The 24,830-nt window shown below is 44.8% G+C and overlaps 1 protein-coding gene across 2 annotated transcripts in view; it reads left to right on the top strand.

Annotated features, from left to right (window-relative positions):
* The window catches only part of RUNX1 (RUNX family transcription factor 1), a gene marked incomplete at both ends in the record, with an annotated part of 183,666 nt that overhangs the window by 125,916 nt on the left and 32,920 nt on the right, over positions 1–24,830 (top strand). Inside the window, one exon of one of the 2 annotated variants that reach the window (XM_084201208.1) lies at positions 19,989–20,180. The exons of the other annotated variant lie outside the window; for it this stretch is intronic. Coding sequence (XP_084057334.1) covers positions 19,989–20,180 — 192 coding nt within the window. The remainder of the gene's footprint in view (positions 1–19,988; positions 20,181–24,830) is intronic. 2 annotated transcript variants of the gene reach the window in all.

Below are 24,830 nucleotides of genomic sequence, written 5' to 3' on the forward strand. Positions count from 1 at the left end.
GGGATCCAGGGATGGAATTCCATCCCAGCCCTGCCCACCCTGCCAGGGAAGGATTTTTCCCCACCATCCCACCTAAACCTGTAATTTTTCAGTTGGGAGCCTGTGTGCTGTCCCTGCATCCCCTGGAAATTGTCTCTCTCCAGCTTTCCTGGGGCTCCTGCAGGCCCTGCAAGGCCACCCTGAGCTCAGCCCAAAGCTTCTCCTGTGCAGGTGAGCAATGCCAGCTGTGCCAGCCTTTCCTGCCAGCAGAGGAATATCCTAAAACTCACCCAGTGCCACCCCTGCCATGGCAGGGACACCTCCACTATTCCAGAATGTTCCAGCCTGGCCTTGGGCACTGCCAGGGATCCAGGGGCAGCCCCAGCTGCTCTGGGACCCCTCTCCCAAGGCCTCACCACCCCCTGGAGGAAGAATTCCTTCTCAAGATCCCATCCAGCCCTGCCATCTCTTTAAAACCATTCCCCTTTTCCTGTCACTCTCTGCCTGTATAAAAATCCTCCTTTCCTTTTCAGAACCTCTGAGCTCTCCCTGGGGCCTTCTCCTCCCCAGGCCCAACACCTCCAGCTCCCCAAGCTTTTCCAATGATCCTGTTTTGCTCCCTTCATTTCAAAGCCCTCAAATTTGACTTGTCACCAGGATTTCCAAATGACAGCCATGACCACTGTGATGTTTTTTCCCTGAATTCCTTTGATGGAAACAGGGATTGGCCTGGATCTGTGGTGAGCCCTGTCAAACCAGGCCTGCTGTGGACTGAAGGGATTTAGAATTGTTTCAGCCTTCTTGGATTGGGATGGGACTCAAAACCAAACCTGCTGGATTGTTTTCCTTTCAGGAATTGATATTTGGGGACATTCCCCCAGATCCATGACTGAAGGAATTCCAAACAGGCCGAGATAATTTTTCCTGGTTCACCAGAGATCTGGGCAACAAAATGAGATCCTGCTGCCCTCCAGAGATCTAGACAGACCTGCTGAGCTCCAAAACCAACTCCAACAACAGTTTTTGATTAATTCATTTCCTAAAACCAGCTCCAACAACCATTTTTGATCTATTTCCTTCATGGTTTTGATGGTTCTCAGGCAGCCTGGATTCCAAGAAGTGCAAGGGGCCAGGGGAAGTTCAGATTAAGGATTAGAAACAATTTTTCCTTCACAGAGTGGTCAGGCCTTGGCAGGAGCTGCCCAGGGAGGTTTGGAGTCCCTGGAATTGTCCCAGAGGAGTCTGGATGTGGCCTTGGGGACAGGGAGAGGGTTTGGGTGATGCTGGTTGGGCTGGGGTGGCACTGGGTGATCCTGGGGGGCTCTTCCAGCCTTTCTGGGATTCTGTGGCTTTGGGGCTCTCTGGGATGTGTGGAGGTGACAAGAGGTGACAATAACACTGTCACACTGTGTTCCTGCCCATCCCATCATCCATGCTTGCTGGGATGTCCAGCCCTTTGGCCAGCAGCGTGTCTAAATTTGCCCTCCAGGCTGGGATAAATTCCCATTTGTGGAAATTCCACATTTTCCTTTTTGTCCCATTGGATTCCTGTCTGTGCCTACCCAGAGAAAACTTCTCAAATTGTCACAGCTCACAGAGAGAGCCAAGGTACTTAAAAAACCTGGCTCTTCCTTCCCTGCTTTATTATGGATTTTTAAAACCTCTTTTGAACTGAGCATTTTTATTCCCCACTTCTGAATAAATGCTTGTTTTCAAAATGAGGGTTTTTTTTTTTTTCTGAAAAGAAATCCTGTGCACTGTCAGGGAGAAGGGCAGGATGACCTAACCCATCATTTTCTTCTCTGATTCTATAATTCATAAAGCAATTTCTGTTTTTATGAGCAAGGTCCATGGGGAAAATCATTAGCAGAAACCAGATCAAGAGTAATACTCCTGATGAAAATACTTTTGGTTAGAAAACTTGGTAGAAGTAGTCTGAGTCCTAAATTAAATATTTCCCTTAGGCCATTTGACCTGCTGTGTACATCTGCTGAAAAATTAGGTTTTTTTCCTCTTTTGACTGCTTTTTTCTGCTTTTCCTCATTGAATTGTTTTAACCTACAAAGCTCTGAAAAATTCACTCATGGCCCAGGTTCCTGAAAGTGATGTGAAAGGAAAAGGCTGCATGGATTTAGCCTGAAGTTAAGATGGGCATTAAATGTGATTATTCCCTGTTGGATATGTAGTTTTCCCAAATATTTTTTGGGGGAAAAAAATATATCTAAGAGAGGGATGCTGAGGGGTGGGAAAAGAGCAGGAGTTGAAAAGGAGCCTAAAAAGCTGCTGGTTCTGTTCTGGAGGAAATCTTGTCCTACCTGAGGTCATTTTTAGGGAAACTCCAACAACCTTTTTCTAATATAATAATGACAAAAGTTAAACTCTTCTCCAAAAAAACTTTTCATTATATCAGTGGGCTGAAATAATATTAATGCCTTTATTTCTTGCTCATTTTCTGCTGCAAGTGCCTCATTTTGGAAGCTGAGGCTGAATTGTACCAAATAACAACTTAGAAACCATAAAAAATGAATCATTTCGTTATTGGAAAATACCCAACATTTAAACTTCAGTGTTGGATGAGGATTAAATTTCAGTGGAAGGATTCAGATCCTGGACTTACAAGGGCTGAGAGTTACTTAGGAGAAAAGACACAAAAGAGGTCCCAGCCCTGGAGGAGCTGGAGCTGCTGCAGAGAGCCCAGAGGAGGCTCCAGGATGAGCAGAGGGCTGGAGCAGCTCTGCTGGCAGGAAAGGCTGGCACAGCTGGCATTGCTCACCTGCACAGGAGAAGCTTTGGGCTGAGCTCAGGGTGGCCTTGCAGGGCCTGGAGGAGCCCCAGGAAACCTGGAGAGAGACAATTTCCAGGGGATGCAGGGACAGCACACAGGGAATGGCTGCCAGTGCCAGAGGGCAGGGCTGGGTGGGACACTGGGAATGAGGAATTGTTCCCTGGCAGGGTGGGCAGGGCTGGGATGGAATTCCATCCCTGGATCCCTGGCAGTGCCCAGGGCCAGGCTGGATGGGGTTTGGAGCAGCCTGGGGTAGATGAAGGTGTCCCTGCCTCTGGACCTGGCTGATCTTTAATGTCCCTCCCACCCCAAACCATTCCATGATAGAAATTCTGTATGAAAGCAAAGTCACCTCTTTTCCAATACACACTTCCATTTTTTATTTTCATTTTAAATTTGAACAAAGCTTGTGAATCTCTGAATTCTAACAGGTAAAAGATCTCATGAAGGAAAGACAGGAATTCTTGGTTTCAAAAGTCCTTTTGTCTGGAGATAAAACTGAACCATGATTATTTCATGACACTCTTCCAGCCTAAATTTTCTAAGCCTAGGCTTTTCTTCCTTATACCCCATCTAACCCTGCTCTCTGACACTTTACAACCATTCCCCATTTTCCTGTCACTCCATGCCCTGGTGAAAATCCCTCTCCAGCATTTTTGTAGCCCCTTTATGTATTTATGGAATTTAACTGGTTGGCAATGCAAAAGATTGTTCCACTCCTAGCAATTCCTGGCACAGAGCAGTGAGGGTGAGCATCCTTTATGTCCTATCAATAAGTTGGACCTCAGTAGGTTTTCAGCACTGCCATCCCTGAGGATTCATGGTGCAGACACTCCTTTTCCATATGGGATGGGATTATCTTCCCTGGCATTTATCAGTCTCTCTGCTGAGGCTGCAGGGTTGGGATTGGCTGATGTGAGGCAGGGAATTTGTCATTTATTTAGTTCAATGAAATGGTCAAATATCTGGAGCAGGAAACCTGGTGACAATATTGCTTTTCTGGGAGGGCAGTAGATCCTATAGAATTGCTTCCCAAATCATTTTGGGGTTTTTTAAATGAAACACAGAAGTGTTGACAGGCCAAGTTCCTTCCTTGAGAAATCAGGGACACGGGAATCCAGAGCTGCTGCACTGTGGGTTAGAAATGCAGTTAAGCGTGGTCCAGACCTGCAGAAATTTTTTCAACCCCTTTTCTTAGTCACTTCATGCCACACAGCTCTTTTTTCACCCCTCTTGAATTAACATGATTTTCAGTCTAATCATTTTAGTGACCTTCCTTGATGCCTCTCTGCTGAAACCAGGGGGAAGTGACAAAGCCAGAATCAGCTGAATGTAGATTATTTCTCTCTAGGCCTGACTTTCTCTTGCCAACTGCTCTCCATACAAAGGTTTTGTAGCTGTTAAAAGCAGTGAACAGGAAGAAGATATTTGGGGAAGAGAACATAATTTCCACATAAATAGGAAAATGGGAGGGAAAAAAAGATTTGAAGCAGAGGCTGGGGCTGGGAAAGGATGGACTTGGAGCTGGATGAGGTGCCTGTTGTGGGTTTTAGGGAGTTATTTTGTGGAGTGGAGGTGCCTGTTGTGGGTTTTAGGGAGTTATTTTGCCTTTCCCCTTCCCAGAAGGAGATTTGCTGGCAAAGCTGGGCTGTTGGAGCATCAATCCCGCTGTCCCTCAGGACTGGCAGATGAGAAGTTTTCCTTCAGAGTTTTCCTTCCCTCTGTGAGCTGATCCCTCCTTCCTAAGCTCCTTGGGGGGCTGGGAGAAGGGAAACTTTCACCCCTCATGGAGAGCTCAGACACTTCTGTTTGCTAAACAGTGCAGGATCTTTTTTAAAGGCTCAGTTTTTGAGGAGATTCCTGATCTACAGGCTCCCCAAAACACCACCTGTGTAAGGGAAAGGATAGAGGAAGGGCCGTGGCATTTTCAGTGAACAGCCCCTATTTTCTTCTTGAAATACAACTGCAAAGAGTGAAAATCTGTTGGAGCCCTGGCTGCTGAGAATTCCAGCCTGTCTGTGCTGCCAGGTACTGACCCCCAAGAGAACACTGCATTGACCTGGAGAAGCTTCCAGAATGGAATGACAGAACTGGGATTGTGGGGGTGCAGTTTGGATAGAAGTGTGTGATATCACAGGGTGGGAAACTCAGAGTTTGGGGTTTTAGAACATAGTAATATCTATGGAGCAAGCTAAAAAGTGGCAAAAATCCACCTGCACTGCAGTTCCTCCCAGCTTTGCCTGCCCTGGATTATCAGCTGGAGCATTCCCTCCTTGCAGCCCCACACAAAACACCCCAGGCTTTTGCTTTGTGGTGGTGAAGAATGGAAAAAGGGCTTTACTTTGGCTCTGCATCTCCATTTGTGCTCCTGCTCTTTGGGAATACTGGAATGGCTGCCCGGGGAGGTGGTGGAGTGCCCATCCCTGGGTGTGTTTAACAAAGCCTGGATGTGGCACTGGGGGCCAGGGCTCAGCTGAGCTGCTGGGGCTGGGCTGGACTCGATGGTCTTCGAGTCTCTTCCAACCTGGTCATTCTGTGATTCTGAGAATTCAGTGGAATTACAGTGAGGAATTGAATTTTCTCTCAGTGTTCATGAGAAATCTCAGTCAGGCTGATCCTGTGCCTGTGCTGTGTGAGGCTGTGCAAAGCAGGAGGGACAGAATGCCTGGGAGAGAATTGTGTTCTTGCAGTGCCTAAAGGGGCTCCAGGAGAGCTGCAGAGGGATTTTTCACAAGGCAGGACACAGGGAATGGCTTTAAGCTGAAGGAGGGCAGGGATGGATGGGATACTGGGAAGGAATTGTTCCCTGGGAGGGTGGGGATGTTCTGGAGCTGAATAGATCCCTGGAAGTGTGCAAGGACAGACTGGGATAATGTGGGATAGTGGACGGTGTCCCTGCCCATGGCAGGGATCTTTAAGGTCCTTTCCAACCCAAATCATTCCATGATTCCATGAGAGGCCATCTCACCTCTGCTTGGAATCATCAGGGCAGGAATTGTCTGTCCTACAAGGACACAACGTTCTCATAAATCACTTAAACACATCCTAAAGAGACAGAAGGATGGGAACATCTTCCCTGCCTTCCTTAATCATGGAACAGATTAGGAACAGCATGTAAAAATGGGAGGAGGCTGCAGAAAGAATTTCCCCAGTCATGAACAAAAACATGGAGACATTTTATATTTGTTTTTCTAATAGCGCCTGACCTTTGTTCCTTTATTCTTCCTTTGAGTTTGGAGCTCGAGTCCATCAAGCCCCACATCCACCAGGCCACCTTCTGGGGCTGGCCAGTCCACAAAAGCCAGGCTGTGTCACAACCCTCAGCACATAAAGCTGAGGAGGAAAAAAAAAAAAAAAAAACATTTATGGGAGAGTGTTGATTTAATTATTAAGGATTCTGTTTGCCTGATTCCTCCCTCCAGCCAGCACCACGGGCTGTTCCTCATTACCTGCCCCACGTATCTTCCCAATCTCACCACAAACAGTTTGGGTTGACCACACCACTTCCCTCTTGAAAGTTAATCCAGTTTGACTCACCCCGAGCAGCTCCGGCCGAGCCAAGGAAAACAAGGCAAAGAATAACCTGCTTGTATCCACTTTGGAAACTTCTCAGAGGCCCTGCTTTCAGAGTGCTCCACAGTAGCTCACTATATCTCCCTGCAGCTGCAGAGAAAATCAGGCAGGCAATAAAAAAAAAAAGGGTTCCAGAAGTTAAAATAAAGCCCAGGCAGAACCACGTGAAATTTATGAGTTCACAGTGGGGCGTCAGTCCAGAGGAGGAGGAACCAACAGATTAAAATAGCCAAACTCATTTCTGTGGAAAACCAGGTATTTTCAACTATTATGTGGTAACAGCAGGCACTGGGTTTGGTAAAAGCAAAGGTCTGAAGTTCAAGGGAGTGTGTAGCCCCAGTTCTGCTCTTTTCTTGGGCAGGAGCAAAGCTCCACGTGGTCAAAGTGTGAGCAGTCAGCACCTCCAGGGAGTGAACTGAATTTGGTGTTGCCAAACTGCCCTGGTTTATATAAACACTGAGGCACAGGACCTGACCTTTTAGGTGCAGGTGCCTTGTTGAGCCCTGGCTGAGGGTGAGTGATGGGGACCTTTCACTGCCTCAAGACAGTGGTGATGAAATGTTCCTGTCTGAGCAATTCCTCTGCTGTTTGTACAACCATCGCCCTGTTTGGAGTCACTGCACAGGTGACAAATGTCCTCACCCCTGGCTTTTCCTGCTCAGTGTCTGGGTTTGAAAAGCCAGGTGTCTGCTAAGGAAGGCAGGAGCCTCCCTTGAAATGGAAAATGCAAACCCTCTCTCTCTGAATTGTTATAATTTTGAAATTATCAGGCAAAGATATGGGAATAGGAATAACAGCTCTTTACTAGGAAAATTAGAACACAAATGCAATAGTACAAAAAAGAAAACAAACACTGCCAGAGTCAGAGCCTGCCCTGTCCCCTGTGTGTCAGGGTGGGGGCACAGCCCCATCCCAGGGGGGCTCAGCCCTCCTGCAGTGCCAGCTGTGGCTCTGCTGCAGCAGGATCCTGCACAAGGGGGGAGTTTTCCTCTGCAGCTCCAGGGCTGCTGGAGATGGGCCTGCTCTCCCTCTGGGAATGCAGGGCAGGAGAAAGCTGCTCCTCTGGGAATGCAGGGGGCAAAGGCTGCTGTGCTGTTCCAGGGCAGATTGTATCCAGGTAGGAATGTGTGAAATCCCAGATTGTATCCAGGTAGGAATGTGTGAAATCTCAGATTGTATCCAGGTAGGAATGTGTGAAATCTCAGATTGTATCCAGGTAGGAATGCTTGGCTCCTGCCCTGGGCAGAGCATCTCCCCATGGGATGATGGAATTTGATCAGCCCTGCAGGGACACTCACTGGCCCAGCTCTGACAGATGGAAATGGAACACACAGCCCCATTTCCAGCCTGAGACATTCAGGATGAGGGAGGGGTTCCAGAAATGGGATTGAGGTGCCTGAGTGAGGTCTCTGTGTCCAGCAGAAACAGAATCTTCTCCCAGGAGCTACTCTTGTACCTCGACTCCTGGGGCAGTTCTGGGTGTCTCAACAGATCTAAAGCTCTTGGAGAATGTCCCAAAGGTGGGGAAGTGTCTGGAGGGGCTGAGGGCACTGGGATTGTCCAGCTGGAGCAGAGGACACTGAGGGCAGAGCTCCAGGGGGCCAACTCCTGCTGGGGCTGGGCCTGGAGGGGTTTAGGTTGGATTTTAGGGCAAGGCTCTTCCCCAGAGGGTGCTGGCACTGCCCAGGCTGCCCAGGCAATGGGCACGGCCCCGAGGCTGCCAGAGCTCCAGGAGCCTTTGGCCAGCGCTGCCAGGGATGCCCAGGCTGGGCTTGGTGGGCTCTGGGCAGGGCTGCAGTTGGATCATCCTTGTGGATCCCTCCTAACTCAGGATATTCCAGGATTCCACGTGTTTGCAGCAGCTTCCCCTTGGAGAGAGGAGGTTTTTTGTGCCTGTATTTTATTTTTTCCTTGGTTGCTCCCTGGGCTCATCCTGCATCTTTTCTCTCCGACAAATCTCCAGCTCTGCTGCCTCAGCCGTGGCTGGAGGAGATTTCTGGGGCACTTTGGAAAGATGCAAACCAGAAAGAAACAAAAGAGGCTTTTGGCAAAGCAATGCTTGGCTTGGGACTCATTCAAACATTGTCAAGGGCTTGGGGTTTTGGAAGCTGAGATGGGGGAAAGAGAAAAGAAAGCAAAGGTTGTAATTTTACAAACTGATTTAAATTTCATGATCAACTTCTTCTCTCCAAACTCCAAATGCTCTGTGACTTTTACTTCACTGCCATGACCTAATTCCTGGGGTTAATTCCAGGCAGTAATTACACTTCCACAAGAGGGAGGGCACAGATTCAGCAGAAGCTGAGGTGGATCTACCCAAAACAATTTTGGTTTTAGTGGAAATACACTTGTGCTCTGCTGTTTGTCCCTCACAGGCCTCACCAGCTGAGCTGGGGGAGATGAGGAAAAATTCCTGCCACATTCAGAAATGTGTCAGGATTGCTTCCTGTGGATTTGGGAGCTCAGGATGGACCTGAGGACTTTGTGTGTTCTTCAATAGGAGGGAAAGAGTGGGAGGCACCCTGGAGGGCTGTGAAGAGAGGAAAGCACAGCCTCCACTCGTCCTTTTTCCCAGGAGTGTTCCCCCCAGAGCTCTCCTGACACAACTGGGCCAAGTTTCAGTGATGGAAAGGGATCCCAGCCTGAAATTAGAGCAGAAAATTGGAAATTGGAAGCCCAAGGAGGGCGTGGAGGCTCCATCTCCAGAGATATTCCAGAGCCACCTGGATGTGTTTGTGTGTCAGCTGCTCCAGGTGGCCCTGCCTGGACTGGGGGAGCTCCAGAAGTCCAGAAGATTCTGGGATTCTGTGAGCTGAAGTTCATTTTCTAGAATATATCAGGCAAGGGGGTCTTGATCTGGACTCTCCCACCTGCTCTGGTTTGTCCTGAGGTGAAATTTCTTCTTTTTATAAATTTTCCTCTACCTGTGTTTAAAAAAAAAATCTAAAATAATGTTTAAATTGTATTAAAAAGAAGAGCTAAGCAAAAATATCCTGTCAAAATCTTGTTTAACTACTGTGAAAACACATAGGGAAAAATTCCAGAACTTCCAAAGGAGGTGCAAGGAGCTCCCTGGGGCTTCCCCAGGTAAAATAGGGAGAGCAGGAATCTGTAAATCCTGGTTCACCTTCTTGGTGTCACTGCCCACAGAAAAATGGGATCACTTGGTGGAAAATTTAAATGCTCACCATAGGATTGGACCATAAACATCATTTTACCTGCAGTCATTCCAAGTGAGGAATCATTCCAGCCAGGGTGAGCTTTGCAGGGGAACTGAGAATTCAGCTGGAAGGGTTTCCCAGAGTCCCAGAGCTCCTCTGGATCAGCCTGGCCATGGAGTCAGGGCCTCATTGCCACATTTCCCAGCCCCAGCAGCGCTCGTGCTGCTCATTACAGACAGGCCATGTGAATATATAATATATATTATATAATATATAATATATAATATATAATATATAATATATAATATATAATATATAATATATAATATATAATATAGAATATAGAATATAGAATATATAATATAGAATATAGAATATAGAATATAGAATATAGAATATAGAATATAGAATATAGAATATATAATATATAATATAGAATATAGAATATAGAATATATAACATAGAATATAGAATATAGAATATAGAATATAGAATATATAACATAGAATATAGAATATAGAATATATAGTATTTGTTATATAATATATAATATAGAATATATTATATATAATATATCATATATAGTATATAATATATATTATAGATAATATATAGTACATAATATAGATTACATAATACATATATAGAATATATGATATATTATCTGTAATATGTTATATGTAATATATCATTATACTATATCATATACAACAAAGATATAACATATATTATATTATATTATATTATATTATATTATATTATATTATATTATATTATATTATATTATATTATATTATATTATATTATATTATATTATATTATATTATATTATATTATATTATATTATATTATATTATATTATATTTAACATATAACATGTAACATGTAATATATAATATATCATATATCATATATCATATATAACATATATATTCTCTTATATAATATTAGAATCTCTTGCCTGGCACCGTGTTCCATGTCTGGAAATGAGGCTCGTTGTCTCCAGCACTTCAAAAAAAAAAAAAAACAGGGAGAAAAAATATGTGATTGCTGGATGTTATGGTTTTGAAAATTATTTTTTATTGTAGAGAAGTCTCCATATATTAATAAGAAGTAAACTCAAGAAAAACTATTATAGAGGGAGTAAACTGACTGAAATTTTAGGTTTTGTTTCTTTACATTGTCAGTGAAAAGGAAAAAGTTATAGGGGGAGCAGAAGTTTTCTAAAGGTTTTATTCTAATTACTCTTTATTTTAGTTACTGTTAATAAATTTCTCTTTATACCCTTTTAAAGTTTGAAACCTGCTTTCCCTTTCTCCTAATTCTACCTCACAACAAAAAATAAGTACATTAGGAATTATCCAACACCAAAGCCACCTCAGTCTTTAATACATTAATTATAAATTAATCTCAAAATCAGTAAAATCTCAAATTAACAAACCAAAGCCACTACACTGATGAATCTCCTTGAAACTCTGCCTGCCTGATCTGTGCTCCCCACAGCAATCAGTTTTGTGTCTAATTCTGGTTTTAGAGGGTTTGTATATTATTTTTAATCCATGGGGGAGAGGTTGGTGAGCTCTGACTGATCTGATCCTTCTGAGAGGAGCTCAGGGAAAAAGGGTGGGCCAAGAATTTCATCTCTGGGATCTCTGGCACGGAGGAAAACAATGTTTAGGCATTGGTAGCTAAAGAATTATTGATAAATAAATGATAAATAATTGATTTTTAATCCATGGAGGAGAGGTTGGTGAGCTCTGACACTGATCTGATTCCTCTGAGAGGAGCTCAGGGAAAAAGGGTGAGCCAAGAATTTCATCTCTGGGATATCTGGCACGGAGGAAAACAATGTTTAGGCATTGGTAGTAAAAGAATTATTGATAAATAATTGATTTTTAATCCATGGAGGAGAGGTTGGTGAGCTCTGATGGAGCTGATTCCTCTGAGAGGAGCTCAGGGAAAAAGGGTGGGCCAAGAATTTCATCTCTGGGATCTCTGGCACGGAGGAAAACAGTGTTTAGGCATTGGTAGCTAAAGAATTATTGATAAATATTGATAAATAATTGATAAATAATTAATTTTTAATCAGTGGAGGAGAGGTTGGTGAGCTCTGACTGAGCTGATCCCTCTGAGAGGAGCTCAAGGAAAAAGGGTGGGCCAAGAATTTCATCTCTGGGATCTCTGGCACGGAGGAAAACAAGGTTTAGGCATTGGTAGCTAAAGAATTATTGATAAATAAATGATAAATAATTGATTTTTAATCAGTGGAGGAGAGGTTGGTGAGCTCTGACTGAGCTGATTCCTCTGAGAGGAGCTCAGGGAAAATGGATGGGCCAAGAATTTCATCTCTGGGATCTCTGGCAGGGAGGAAAACAGTGTTTAGGCATTGGTAGCTAAAGAATTATTGATAAATAATTAATAAATAATTGATAAATAATTGATTTTTAATCCATGGAGGAGAAGTTGGTGAGCTCTGACACTGATCTGATCCCTCTGACAGGAGCTCAGGGAAAATGGATGGGCCAAGAATTTCATCTCTGGGATATCTGGCATGGAGGAAAACAGTATTTAGGCATTGGTAGCTAAAGAATTATTGATATATAATTGATAAATAATTGATTTAATCCATGGAGGAGAGGTTGGTGAGCTCTGACTGAGCTGATTCCTCTGAGAGGAGCTCAGGGAAAATGGATGGGCCAAGAATTTCATCTCTGGGATATCTGGTATGGAGGAAAACAATGTTTAGACATTGGTTGCAAAAGAATTATTCTTTTTTTTTTCCATTATAGTTGAAAGCATTTCTGGTTTAAAGCATTTCCCAACTTGGTAATAATATAGAAGTGTTACATTTTAATTAATAGAAGCACAAAATTGGGTGGGAAATTGTCTCTCTTCGTGTTCCTGTGGATCCTTCAGGCCCTGCAAGGCCACCCTGAGGTCACCCCAAAGTTTCTCCTCTCCAGGCTGAACAATCCCACTCCTTCTTGGCCTTTTGCACACTTAATTACAATTATCAATTATTTTACATATCACCTGGTCAGTTTGGGCTCTCTCAGCTTCTTGCAAATTAAATTAAATCAACACCTTCCACAACCCCAGGTTGCTCCAAGCCCTGTCCTTGAACACTTCTGTGGGTGAGGCATTCATTTTATTACAAGAATTTATATTGCAAAAAATAATAATATTAATATTATATTTTAATATAATGACAAATTATATTATATTATTTTTTTGCATTAAATACATTGTGTTCACTTCCTAGAATGATACATTTCCCCTCATCATTGTACAAAATATTCACATTAATTTTAGCCCCAAGGCACAGAACAGTGTCCAGCACTTTATTAATTTGTGGAACTTTGGGGATTTTTTTTTACCCCACTAAACCTGGATCCAACCCTGAATAAAACCAGTCCTGAAAAGAGGGGATGCTTGAATCAAGGTACAAAGTGCCTCTAAGGCAAACAGGTTTATTTAAACTCACTCCTTCCTTTGGTAAAGCCTGGCCAGACTCTGCATTTTCCTGGGAATAATCCCATTCCTGGGTGTGAAATTTCCTTTTCCACATGGGAAAAATGGAGAGAAGGGGGAGAATTCAGGGACAAAGGCTCAGCTTAGTTAAACTCCCCTGTTTTGGTTTAAAACCACACTGGCCTCCAAGCTTCCATGTTGGGATGGGGAATTGGGGGGAAAAAAACCCCATGGGTTGGGATAGGAATGATTTAATAATTGAAATTGGAAAATAAAGAAAGAAAAAGGATAAATAATAATAGGATAAAGAATAAATAATAATAAAAGGAGAGAAATTAAAAAAAAACACCCAAAAGCAATGGGAGTGGATGACAGCAAATGACAGAAGAGTGGAGTAATTAAAAGGAAAAAACTTGATTAAAAGACAAAAAAACCCCCATAAAATCATAGAATGGTTTTGTGTGGAAATGACCTTAAAGATCTCCTGATTCCACCTGGGCAGGGATCTCCATTAACCCATTCCAGCAGTGTTTCCTTGGAAAATGGTCCTGGTTTTCCACAAAAATTCCAGCTGGAAGGAGGAGAGCAGCAATTCCTTTCCTCAGCCTCTGCTTTATCCAATTCTGCCTCTCTGAGCCTGAAAGGATCTAAGGATTCCTGCAAAAATAAAATAAAATAAAATAAAATAAAATAAAATAAAATAAAATAAAATAAAATAAAATAAAATAAAATAAAATAAAATAAAATAAAATAAAATAAAATAAAATAAAGGAAAAATCAAAATTTCAAAGGAAAATAAAGGTTCCTTGGCCTCTGCTTTACCCAATTTTGCCTCTCTGAGCCTGAAAGGCATCTAAAGATTCCTGCAAAAATTAAGAGAAAAAAAAAAAAAAGGAAAACTAAAAATTTCAAAATAAAGTAAAAGTTCCTGGCCTGTTTTGCCTCTCTGAGCCTGAAAGGCATCTAAAGATGCTTGCAAAAATCCCCCAAACAAAATTAAAGGAAAATTTCAAATTTCAAAAATTCAAAAAATTCTATTTCACTTCCTTGGCCCCTGTTTTACCCAATTCTGCCTCTCTCAGCCTGAAAGCATCTAAGGATGCCTGCAAAAATAATAAAAATTTAAAGGAAAATTCAAGTCTTCAAAGGAAGGTAAAAGTTCCTTTGCCTATTCTGTCTCTCTGAGCCTGAAAGGCATCAAAGGATGTCTGCAAAAATAAAATAAAGGAAAATTCCAAATTTCAAAGGAAAAGAAAGGTTCTTGACCTCTGATTTACATAATTTTGCCTCTCTGACCTGAAAGGATCTAAGGATTCCTGCAAATATAAAATTAAAAAAAAATTAAAATTCCAAATTCAAAGGAAAATAAAGGTTTCTTGGCCTCTGCTTTACCCAATTTTGCCTCCCTGAGCCTGAAAGTATCTAAAGATTCCTGCAAAAATAATAAAAAAAATTAAATTAAAATTCAAACTTTCAAAGGAAGGTAAAGGTTCCTTGGCCTATTCTGCATCTCTGAGCCTGAAAGGTTCTAAGGATGCCTGCAAATTTTATTTTTGTTTGCCTTTAATTTTTTTTTTAATTAAAAAAAATTAAAGGAAAATTCAAAATTCCAAGGGAAAATTTAAAGGAAATTTTGTTTCCTTTGCTGCACTTGTGCATCCCAGCCTGCAGCTCCCCTGCCCTGGCATTGCCAGGGAAGCAGGAGCTGCCAGGGCTCTCTGCTGCTGTCATTTCCCCATCCCCAATGCCAATATCTGGCTGCAGGCCAGGCCTGAGTGTTCCAGGGCTCTCCCAGGCTGTTAAATTGCATTTCCCTGCCATTCCCAGGGGAAGCACTTTCATCTTGCCCTGCCTTCCCTGTGTAATATTCCAAAAAATATTCAAAAAAAATATTCCGTGGCAAAAAACTCCTCCTGACCTCACCCAGGCAGCGTTTGGAAGGGATAATCTGAAAAAGAAAAAAGTCAAAAAGACCCAAAATCTTGTGGTTTAGCCAAGCTGGCTGCATGTCCTGTTGATTGCAGCATCCCAAACACCAACTCTGCAAGCTGAGGGGGAAAATGTTCATTTTTCTTTTCTCTTAAAGAGAAAGAGTTTTGGTTTTGGTTTGTTCATTTGAGATTTTACTGATTCTGAGATTTCTCAGTTAATGTATTAAAGAGGTTGGTGGCTTTGGTGTTGGTGAATTTCTGATGTATTTATTTTTTTTTGTTGTGAGATAGGATTAGGAGAAACTTAAAACTTCAAATGGGTATAAAGAGAAATTTATTTATTTATTTATTTATTTATGTATTTACTGATTCTGAGATTTCTCAGTTAATGTATTAAAGAGGGTGGTGGCTTTGGTGTTGGTTAATTCCTGATGTATTTTTTGTTGTTGTTGTGAGGTAGGATTAGGAGAAACTTAAAACTTCAAATGGGTATAAAGAGAAATTTATTAACAGGAACTAAAAGAAAGAGTAACAAAAATTTCTCTTGATCCTTGTGAAAAATCTCTGGGGATGCAAGGAGAGGAAGAAGGCAGTGGTTCCTCCTCCTGTGAGCTCTGTGCCAAGGTTTTCCTTCAACAACTGGAAGTTTGAGTGATTTTCATCAAGATTTGGGGCCAAAGTGCTTCAGCAGAGCCAAAGCAGCTTCCAAATCCCTTCCTCCTGCTCTTTTTCATCCTGGAAAAGGGAGCAGCTTCCAAACCCCTTCCTGCTGCTCTTCCTGGAAAAAGGAACAGCTTCCAAACCCTTTCCTGCTGCTGCTCTTGTTCATCCTGGAAAAGGGAGCAGCTTCCAAACCCTTTCCTGCTGCTCTTCCTGGAAAAGGGAGCAGCTTCCAAATCCCTTCCTGCTGCTCTTGTTCCTCCTGGAAATGGAAGCAGCTTCCAAACCCTTTCCTGCTGCTCTTCCTGGAAAATGGAGCAGCTTCCAAATCCCTTCTTGCTGCTCTTTTTCATCCTGGAAAAGGGAGCAGCTTCCAAACCCTTTCCTGCTGCTCTTCCTGGAAAAGGGAGCAGCTTCCAAACCCCTTCCTGCTGCTGCTCTTGTTCATCCTGGAAAAGGGAGCAGCTTCCAAACCCTTTCCTGCTGCTCCTGTTCATCCTGGAAAAGGGAGCAGCTTCCAAACTCTTTCCTGCTGCTCTTGTTCATCCTGGAAAAGGGAGCAGCTTCCAAATCCCTTCCTCCTGCTCTTTTTCATCCTGGAAAAGGGAGCAGCTTCCAAACCCCTTCCTGCTGCTCTTTTTAATCCTGGAAAAGGGAGCAGCTTCCAAACATCTTCCTGCTGCTCTTTTTCATCCTGGAAAAGGGAGCAGCTTCCAAACCCTTTCCTGCTGCTCTTCCTGGAAAAGGAAGCAGCTTCCAAATCCCTTCCTGCTGCTGCTCTTGTTCATCCTGGAAAAGGGAGCAGCTTCCAAACCTCCTGCTCTTTTTCATCCTGGAAAAGGGAGCAGCTTCCAAACCCCTTCATGCTGCTCTTTCTGGAAAAGGGAGCTCTGAGCTCTGGTCACCTCACAGGGCTGGCAGCAGAGTGGCTGTCCCAGGGTCACCTCCTGGCCCTGGGCAGGGCACCTCATTCCTCTGGCATTCCATTTTCCACCTGCACAAAGGGTTAATAACAGTGCTGCCCGTCCCAGGGGTGAGCTGAGGATATTTTGTCTGCTCCAGCGAGGTGTTTAGAGGGGAACTTCAAAGCCCAGCTAATAAACACCAAAATGCAGGTCACCCTCACAAAGGGCTGCCTGTGCTTTGAGAGTGGCTGGGGAGGAATATTTATATTTATATTTGTATTTGTTACGTTTTTCTGACACACTTCTTCACTTCTCTCCTGCAGAGCTCTGGTGCCAAACGGGTTCTGTGCACTCAGAGGAGGAGAAATAATAAATAGATTTTTCTGGCTGGGGACAGGGAGGGTAAAGAGGCACTTTTGGAGCTGCAGCTTGAGGTGACAATTGGCTGGCTTTGATTCTGAGTGTTTCCCACTCAAAATTAAAATGAAGCCATAAAAGCAGCAGAGTTCTTCTGAGGAAGAGCCTGGTGGTGCTGCTCTTCCTCCCAAATGGAACTTCCACAAATTCAAGGGATGAGACAGATCTTGGCTGTGTCCCTGCACTCCTGGGAATCCCAGGCTGTGGAAAAGGGCCCACACAGGAGGCTGGAACACCCCCAAAAATCAGATTGATGCTTTGGAGCAGCACAGGAAGGGGTGGGGAGGCCCAAGTTTCACTTGGTGGATGCAGGGTATGAAGATATCATGGAAACCAGGAGGAATTTTGGACATCAGGAGGAATTTTGTCCCAGACAGGGTTGCTAAATGTTCAGATGGGCTGGCCAGGGAGGTTTGGAGCCCCCATCCCTGGAGATGCCCAGCAGCTGTGGCACTCAGTGCTCTGGGCTGGGCACAGCTGGTGCTCCCTGGGATCCTGCATTTCCAGCCTCAGGGATTTTGGGGTTCTGTGAGACAGGCAGAGATGCTCCCACAGCCTGGAGCAGCCTGGCACTGCAGGGTCAGGAGAGGTGGGAGGGGAAGGAGAGATCACAGGGGGTCGGGCTTGGCCTTCCTGCTGCCCTTTAAGAGCAGGAGAAGTCGGAGGAGGACCTGAAATCAGGAATAAACACCAGCACTTGGAAGGATGTGGCTCTTGGCTCTGCCAGCCCTGGGTTGATCCTGCTGGAGCTTAAAATAATCCCCATGGATGAGGTATTTTACACATCTTGTGTGACTCCACGTGCTGGCATTCACATCCAGGGTCAGGAGCCCAAGGCTTGAGGAACTTCCAGCTTTTCTCTGCTGACAAATGCAGCATTTGCTCCCAACCAACCAGAATGGCAGATAAAAGTCCTTTTCATCTCTTTGCTTCACCCCTCCTTTTTTATTTCTATTTTATTTTTTTTTAAGCCCTAATGGGTCTCTTTAATGATGAAACCACTGCTATATAATATGTCTTTTTATATTTTAATTCCTCCCCCTCCCCTTGGGATAATTTACAGCACAGTGTGGAATCTGAGACAGTTCAAGCTGTGCCAAAGGGCCTGGCACGGGGAAGAAATGCCGAGCCACTGAGATTTGGAAGCATAAGACAAGTTATAAAATTTAATTTTAGAAATGCAGCTACTGGGAACTGCTTTTAAATGCACATTTTCCTTTTAGTGCATAAAATGGGCCTGTGTCTTGATTGAGCTGTCAGTGTGGTTTGAAAGAGTTCTCTGTGGAGGAAGGGGCCTACAGGGCCCTGCAGAGAACTTTTTGCTGCTTATTCAGTGATATTCAACATTGAAAAAGGGATTTTTAGGAATGTTTATGTATTAAAAGTTAAGGGGGGGAGTGTGGAATAAGGAATAGTGGATAAAGAATATTAAATAATGCCTACTTTTTATATCATCACAGAATGGTTTGTGTTGGAAAAGACCCTAAAGATAATTTCATTCCATTCTCTGCCATGGCAGGGACACCTCCCACTGCCCCAGGTTGCTCCAGCCCCAGTGTCCAGCCTGGCCTTGGGCACTGCCAGGGATGCAGGGATGGAATTCCATCCCAGCCCTGCCCACCCTGCCAGGGAACAATTCCTCATTCCCAGGATCCCACCCAGCCCTGCCCTCCCTTTACCTTAATGCCATTCCCCCTTTTCTTGTCACAAGTTCCCCTGTTTCTTCAAGGGAAGAAGTAGAAAAATGAAGATGTTTGACCCCTGGGCTGGAGATTTGAGCTGCATTCCTGGCAGGACAGCAGGGTTCAATTGAAAGAAGGAAAAAAGATAAGGCACAAAGATCCATGAGGCAGCTGATGTCCTGAGACAAATCCAATGTGCAGAAATCATGGAATCATAGAATAGAACCGTGGAATATCCTGAGTGGGAAGGAATCCCCAAGGATCATCCAGTGCCACCCCTGGATCCCTGCCCAGACCCCCAACAATCCCACTCTGGGCATCCCTGGCAGCGCTGGCCAAAGGCTCCTGGAGCTCTGGCAGCCTCGGGGCTGGGACCTTTGGAAAGGCTGGCACAGCTGGCATTGCCCACCTGCACAGGAGAAGCTTTGGGCTGAGCTCAGGGTGGCCTTGCAGGGCCTGGAGGAGCCCCAGGAAACCTGGAGAGAGACAATTTCCAGGGGATGCAGGGACAGCACACAGGGAATGGCTGCCAGTGCCAGAGGGCAGGGCTGGGTGGGATCTTGGCAATGAGGAATTGTTCCCTGGCAGGGTGGGCAGGGCTGGGATGGAATTCCATCCCTGGATCCCTGGCAGTGCCCAAGGCCAGGTTGGACATTGGGGTTGAAGCAGCCTGGGACAGTGGAAAATTGAATTGTGTCACCTCAGTCCTTCCAGCTGAATCTGGATGTGTCCTGATGCTGTCCTGGCTCTCTGGGACCTTCCCTGTCCCCTCCCACCCTGGAGCTCCATGGGGACTGTGCTCCAAGGGCTGCTCTGGGAAGTGCTGGACCCTGTAATTCCCATGTGGCCATGCCCACGTCCCCTGTGCCCTGCCTGATGCTCAAAATTCAGCATTTCCTCCCTTGGAGCTGAGTGTCTGATGGGACCTCTGGTTCCTGGAGCTCCCAGTGGCACCAAGGGAAGCCTCATTATCCCAGTTCCAATTTGCCAGTGTTTATTTCCCATTCCTGTCCATAAAACCATTGAAAAGAATCCAAAACCAGGATTTGGTTTGGTTTGTTATTTTTCAGCCCTGTAGCACTTGTGTGGTTGTGGTGCCTGGTGACAATCTGGGATGGAATTTTTGAGGAGTTATCTCAGTGCAGGTTTAGCACAGGGGCTGTTCCTCCTTTTAGAGACCACGGGAAGGGCAGAAAGGCCCTGAAATTTTCAGTGGTTCTGGTTCTTCAGCCCTGGGCACATCTCACAATAAGACTGCAGAGCTTTAGAGGTGATTTCACTTTCAGACAGCTCCACATTAGGACCTTCACCAGCAGATCAAGGGTTACAAAAACCAGGAAAAAAATTTAAAAATAAACCAAAACCAACCGACCTCATGTACCAAGTGAGCTTTTCTGATCTTTTTCCCCCCCCTCCCACACTAGGACATCGTCAGAAAATAGATGAGCAGACAAAGCCCGGCAGTTTGTCCTTTTCTGAGCGCCTGAGCGAGTTGGAGCAGTTGCGTCGCACGGCCATGAGGGTCAGCCCACACCACCCAGCCCCCACACCCAACCCTCGAGCCTCCTTGAACCACAGCACAGCTTTTAACCCTCAGCCTCAGAGTCAGATTCAGGGTAAGTACCCAAAATCCTCCCCCTGCTCGCCCACCTCCATCCCTGCAGCCTACGGGGGCTCATGGCCCTGCTGGGCTTCCATCTCTTTGGGGCTCTCCTTGGAGATCTTTGACATTTGAGAGTCTTTGAGGAGTGGAAAGAGGAGCTTTTTCATGGATGTTTGGATTTTGGGAAGCCTGGATGGTTGAATTTGGGGATGTTTAAAGTGGTCCATTCCAATCCACCCTCCACTCCCCCACCCCGCGGCCTACACGGGCTCATGGCCCCCCTGTGCTTCCATCTCTTTGGGGCTCTCCTTGGAGATCTTTGACACATGAGAGTCTTTGAGGAGTGAAAAGAGGAGCTTCTTTATGGATATTTGGATTTTGGGAAGCCTGGCAGGTTTTAAGGAGTCCATTCTAGTCCTCCACCCTGCAGCTTATGGGGGATTACAGCCCTGCTCTGCTTCCAGTTCCTCTTGGCTATCTTTGACATGTGAGAGCCTTTGAGGAGTGAAAAGAGGAGCTTTTTAATAGATGTTTGGATTTTAGGAAGCCTGGATGTATGAATTTGGGAATTTAGGAAGCCTGGCAGCTTTTAAGAGGTCCATTCTAATCCTCCCCCTGCTCGCCCACCTCCATCCCTGCAGCCTACAGGGCTCATGGCCCTGCCGGGCTTCCATCTCTTTGGGGCTCTCCTTGGAGATCTTTGACACATGAGAGTCTTTAAGGAGTGTAAAGAGGAGTTTCTTTATGGATATTTGGATTTTGGGAAGCCTGGATGGTTGAATTTGGGGCTGTTTAAGAGGTCCATTCCAATCCTCCCTCCACTCGCCCACCTCCACCTCACGGCCTGCAAGGGCTCATGGCCCCACTGTGCTTCCATCTCTTTGGGGCTCTCCTTGGAGATCTTTGGCACATGAGAGTCTTTAAGGTGTGAGAAGAGGAGCTTCTTCATGGATATTTGGATTTTGGGAAGCCTGGCAGGTTTTAAGGAGTCTATTCTAGTCCTCCACCCCATGGCCTATGGGGGATTGCAGCCCTGCTCTGCTTCCAGTTCTTCTTGGCTTTCCTTGGAGATCTTTGACATGTGAGAGCATTTGAGGAGTGGAAAGAGGAGCTTTTTCATGGATGTATGGATTTTGGGAAGCCTAGATGGTTGAATTTGGGAATTTGGAGATGTTTTAAGAGGTCCATTCAATCCTCCCTCCACTCGCCCATCTCCTCCCCACGGCCTACACGGGCTCATGGCCCCCCTGTGGGGCTCCATGGCCCCATCTTTTAGTGGCTCTCCTTGGAGATCTTTGATCTTTGGCACGTGACAGTCCTTAAGGAATGAAAAGAGAAGCTTTTTCATGGATGTTTGGATTTTGGGAAGCCTGGCAGGTTTTAAGGTGCCTGTTCTGCGTCTTCCCAGCGTCAGCACAGCTCATGGGGTTGGTTTGCCTCCACCTGCAGAACCAATGTTTGTCTTGCAAAGCCAGGCCTTGTTCCAGGTGTATTTCCCAATTTGTCCATGAGTGTGCTGGAGAGAGAGGGAAATGCTGTCAAAACCTTGCTTTGACCTTTCCCAGGAAGGCAGCAGCAAAGAGAGCTTTGCAAAGTGCCCCATGGCCCCAAAACCACCTCTGAGTGCTGAGTCTTTCCTAGGACAGGCTGCTTTGGAGGTGTTTCTGTGCCTGGTGGTTTTTCAGGGGGTTTTGTTGGAATGAAAACTTGCAAAAGGATCACTCAGGAATCTGATCACTGAGTCATCCAGCTTGGAATCTTATCTGGCATCCCCTGGAGCTGAGTCTGTCCCTGCTGAAGTTCCTGCTGAAATTTGGGCAGCGGGTCAGGTCACTGAGCGCTCTCAAAATGCAGATTCATGGGGAGATGGACCCAAAAAAGTGAGACAGTGTTGGTTTTTGCAGGTTTTAGCTGCTCCCAACAGAGTTTTCCTCTCTTTTTCCAACCAGAAGGAAATGGGCTCAGTCAAGGCTCTCTGCTGGCGTTTTGGAGAGGAGTAGTTACAGGGAATCATGATAAGTTTTTATTTTGGGATTTATTTCTGAGAGCAGGGTGCTCTTTCCTGCAGGCAGGAAAGGTTATCATTCACCTCAGGCAACACTTGGAACTTCCCTTTATTCCCAGAGTTTGGGAGGCTGTGGCTTAGTGGAATCATTGCAAATCTGCTGGGTTTGGGGTATTTTTGAGAATCACAGAATCAGAGAATGGTTTGGGTTGGAAAGGACCTTAAAGATCATTTCATTTCAACCCAAAGCGTGGGCAGGGACACCTTCCACTATCCCAGGCTGCTCCAAGCCCAGTCCAAGCTGGCTTTGGATGCTTCCAGGGATGGGGCAGCCACAAAATTGTGGGCAACCTGTGCCTTCCCCACAGGGAAGATTTTCTCCCCAAAACCCCAATCTAACCATACTAAACCCTACTGATTTTACTACTAAAAACCAACAAATGATCATGTGCTCTACAAAGCAAAAAAAGAAACTGGAAGCACCACCCAGCTCCTTCCCCTGGCTGGAGCAATTCCAGGTCAGCTCAGGTGAAGGATCCAACCCCTCCCATCCCCCTCACTTCTCTCCCTGATTTACAGAGCAATCCATGCTGGCTTTCTCCAGCTCACAGCTCCCTTCCTATAAAAAAACCCCAAATTTTATTGTGGCTGCTCAGCAGAGCGGACGTGGGTGGAGGTGGCAGCCTCACATTCTTCAGCTTCTTGGGAACATTTTCTGCCTGGCAGAGTATCAGGTTTAACACCCAGGATCCCTTTTCCCTGCTTCCCTGTGGAATTCCCAATGGGATTTTCATGCAGGGCCTGGATCCAGCTGCTCCCTCTGGGAATAGTTGGAGGAGGTGGTTGGGCTTTGCTGGTTCAAACAGGATTTCATGGGTTTCACCTGTGGATGTAGCTCAGGCAGGGATGTTTCCTCATGGATATTCTCTTCTCCTGCTTCCACTTTCCCTCCCAAATGTGTGTTACCCATTGAAGATGGAATTGTTGAGATTTGCAGTGGATATCAGGAAAATAAACCCCAAATTGAAGCCTCTCTCATTTGGCTTTTGCCATCACCTTTTAATTTCAGGGCTCATCTTTTCAGGGTGATGTTATCACAGCAGGGAAAACAGGGATGGGATGGGAAAAAACTCCAGGATCATCATTTTTCCCTTGGTGATCAAAAATGTGATTGCATTAGGGTTTATCTCCTGTGTGAGCTGGGATATCTCATTTCTTTTTATTATTATTTATTGGTTATTCAGTTTCAGACCAGAGGCCTCCAAAACAAGGGAGGGGAAGGAAGAGCTGGCATTGCTCACCTGCACAGGAGAAGCTTTGGGCTGAGCTCAGGGTGGCCTTGCAGGGCCTGCAGGAGCCCCAGGAAAGCTGGAGAGAGACAATTTCCAGGGGATGCAGGGACAGCACACAGGGAATGGCTTCACACTGAAAAATTACAGGTTTAGGTGGGATGGTGGGGAAAGATCCTTCCCTGGCAGGGTGGGCAGGGCTGGGATGGAATTCCATCCCTGGATCCCTGGCAGTGCCCAAGGCCAGGCTGGACACTGGGGCTGGAGCATCCTGGGACAGGGGAAGGTGTCCCTGCCATGGCAGGGGTGGCTCTGGGTGATCTTTAAGATCCCTTCCAGAACCCAAGCCAGTCTGGGATTCTGTGATTCCATGAAAACCAAAACAATCCTGAACATCCCATTTCACATCTTCCTGCCCATTTTGTACCCCAGAGCATTTCTGGTGAAACTTTCTCTAACAAGGAGAGCACAAAGTGCTTTTTATAAGAACAAACCCCCATCCACTGCTGAATTCCAAGCAGCATCCCAAAATTTTGCTCTAACTCCTACCAGTAGGAGCCACAAGCTGCTCCTCCACTCATCCAAACCCACTTATCTTTAAAAAAAAAAAAAAACAAAACTAAAATAGACAGAGCAGTTCTTGGATTGCAAGGGGCAGGTTGCCATGCCACTAAACCACTGTTTATTTGTTGAGGTTTTCAGCTAGAAAAGGATTCAGGGTAATCTTAACTTCCTATTTTAGCAAGTCTCGGATGGGAGAATCAAACCTTTTGTTCAGATACAAATAAAATAAATAGAAAAAAATAATAATAATACAAAGAACCTATCAAGAATAAAAAAGGACAATTTAAACAATATTAAAAAAAGAATAAAATATTCTGTTCGGATACAAATAAATAGAAAAAATAAAAATAATATAACAAGAATAATAAAAAGGACAATTTAAATGATAGAAAAATAAAAATAATAAAATCTTTTGTGTCACGGATACAAATCCACGTTAAGAGCTGAATTCAGAGCCCATAAATTGCTTTAATTGAATTTTTATGCTTCTTTCATATCACAAGGAGGGAGCCATGTCCACCTGTTCCCTTGGAAGTTTTAACCATGGCCAATTCCCAGACCAAAGGGGAACAGGAGGGGAGGAAAAGCTTCCACCACCACATGGTTTAAGTTGAGAGATTATTTCATGGCAGAACTGAGTGTAAAATGTCAAAGGATTTGACCTCCACACACAGAAAAAGGAGATTCTGACCTCAGCTCACCCCTTTCTTTGTGCAGAGGGGAAAATAAAAAACAGGCAGAGCCATGTGAGCTGTGCTGAGAGATTTAGAGCCTTGAAAAGCATTTTTATATTTTTATATTTTTA

This window comes from Fringilla coelebs, assembly GCF_963513975.1.
Source record: "Fringilla coelebs genome assembly, chromosome: 2".
NCBI lineage: Eukaryota > Metazoa > Chordata > Aves > Passeriformes > Fringillidae > Fringilla > Fringilla coelebs.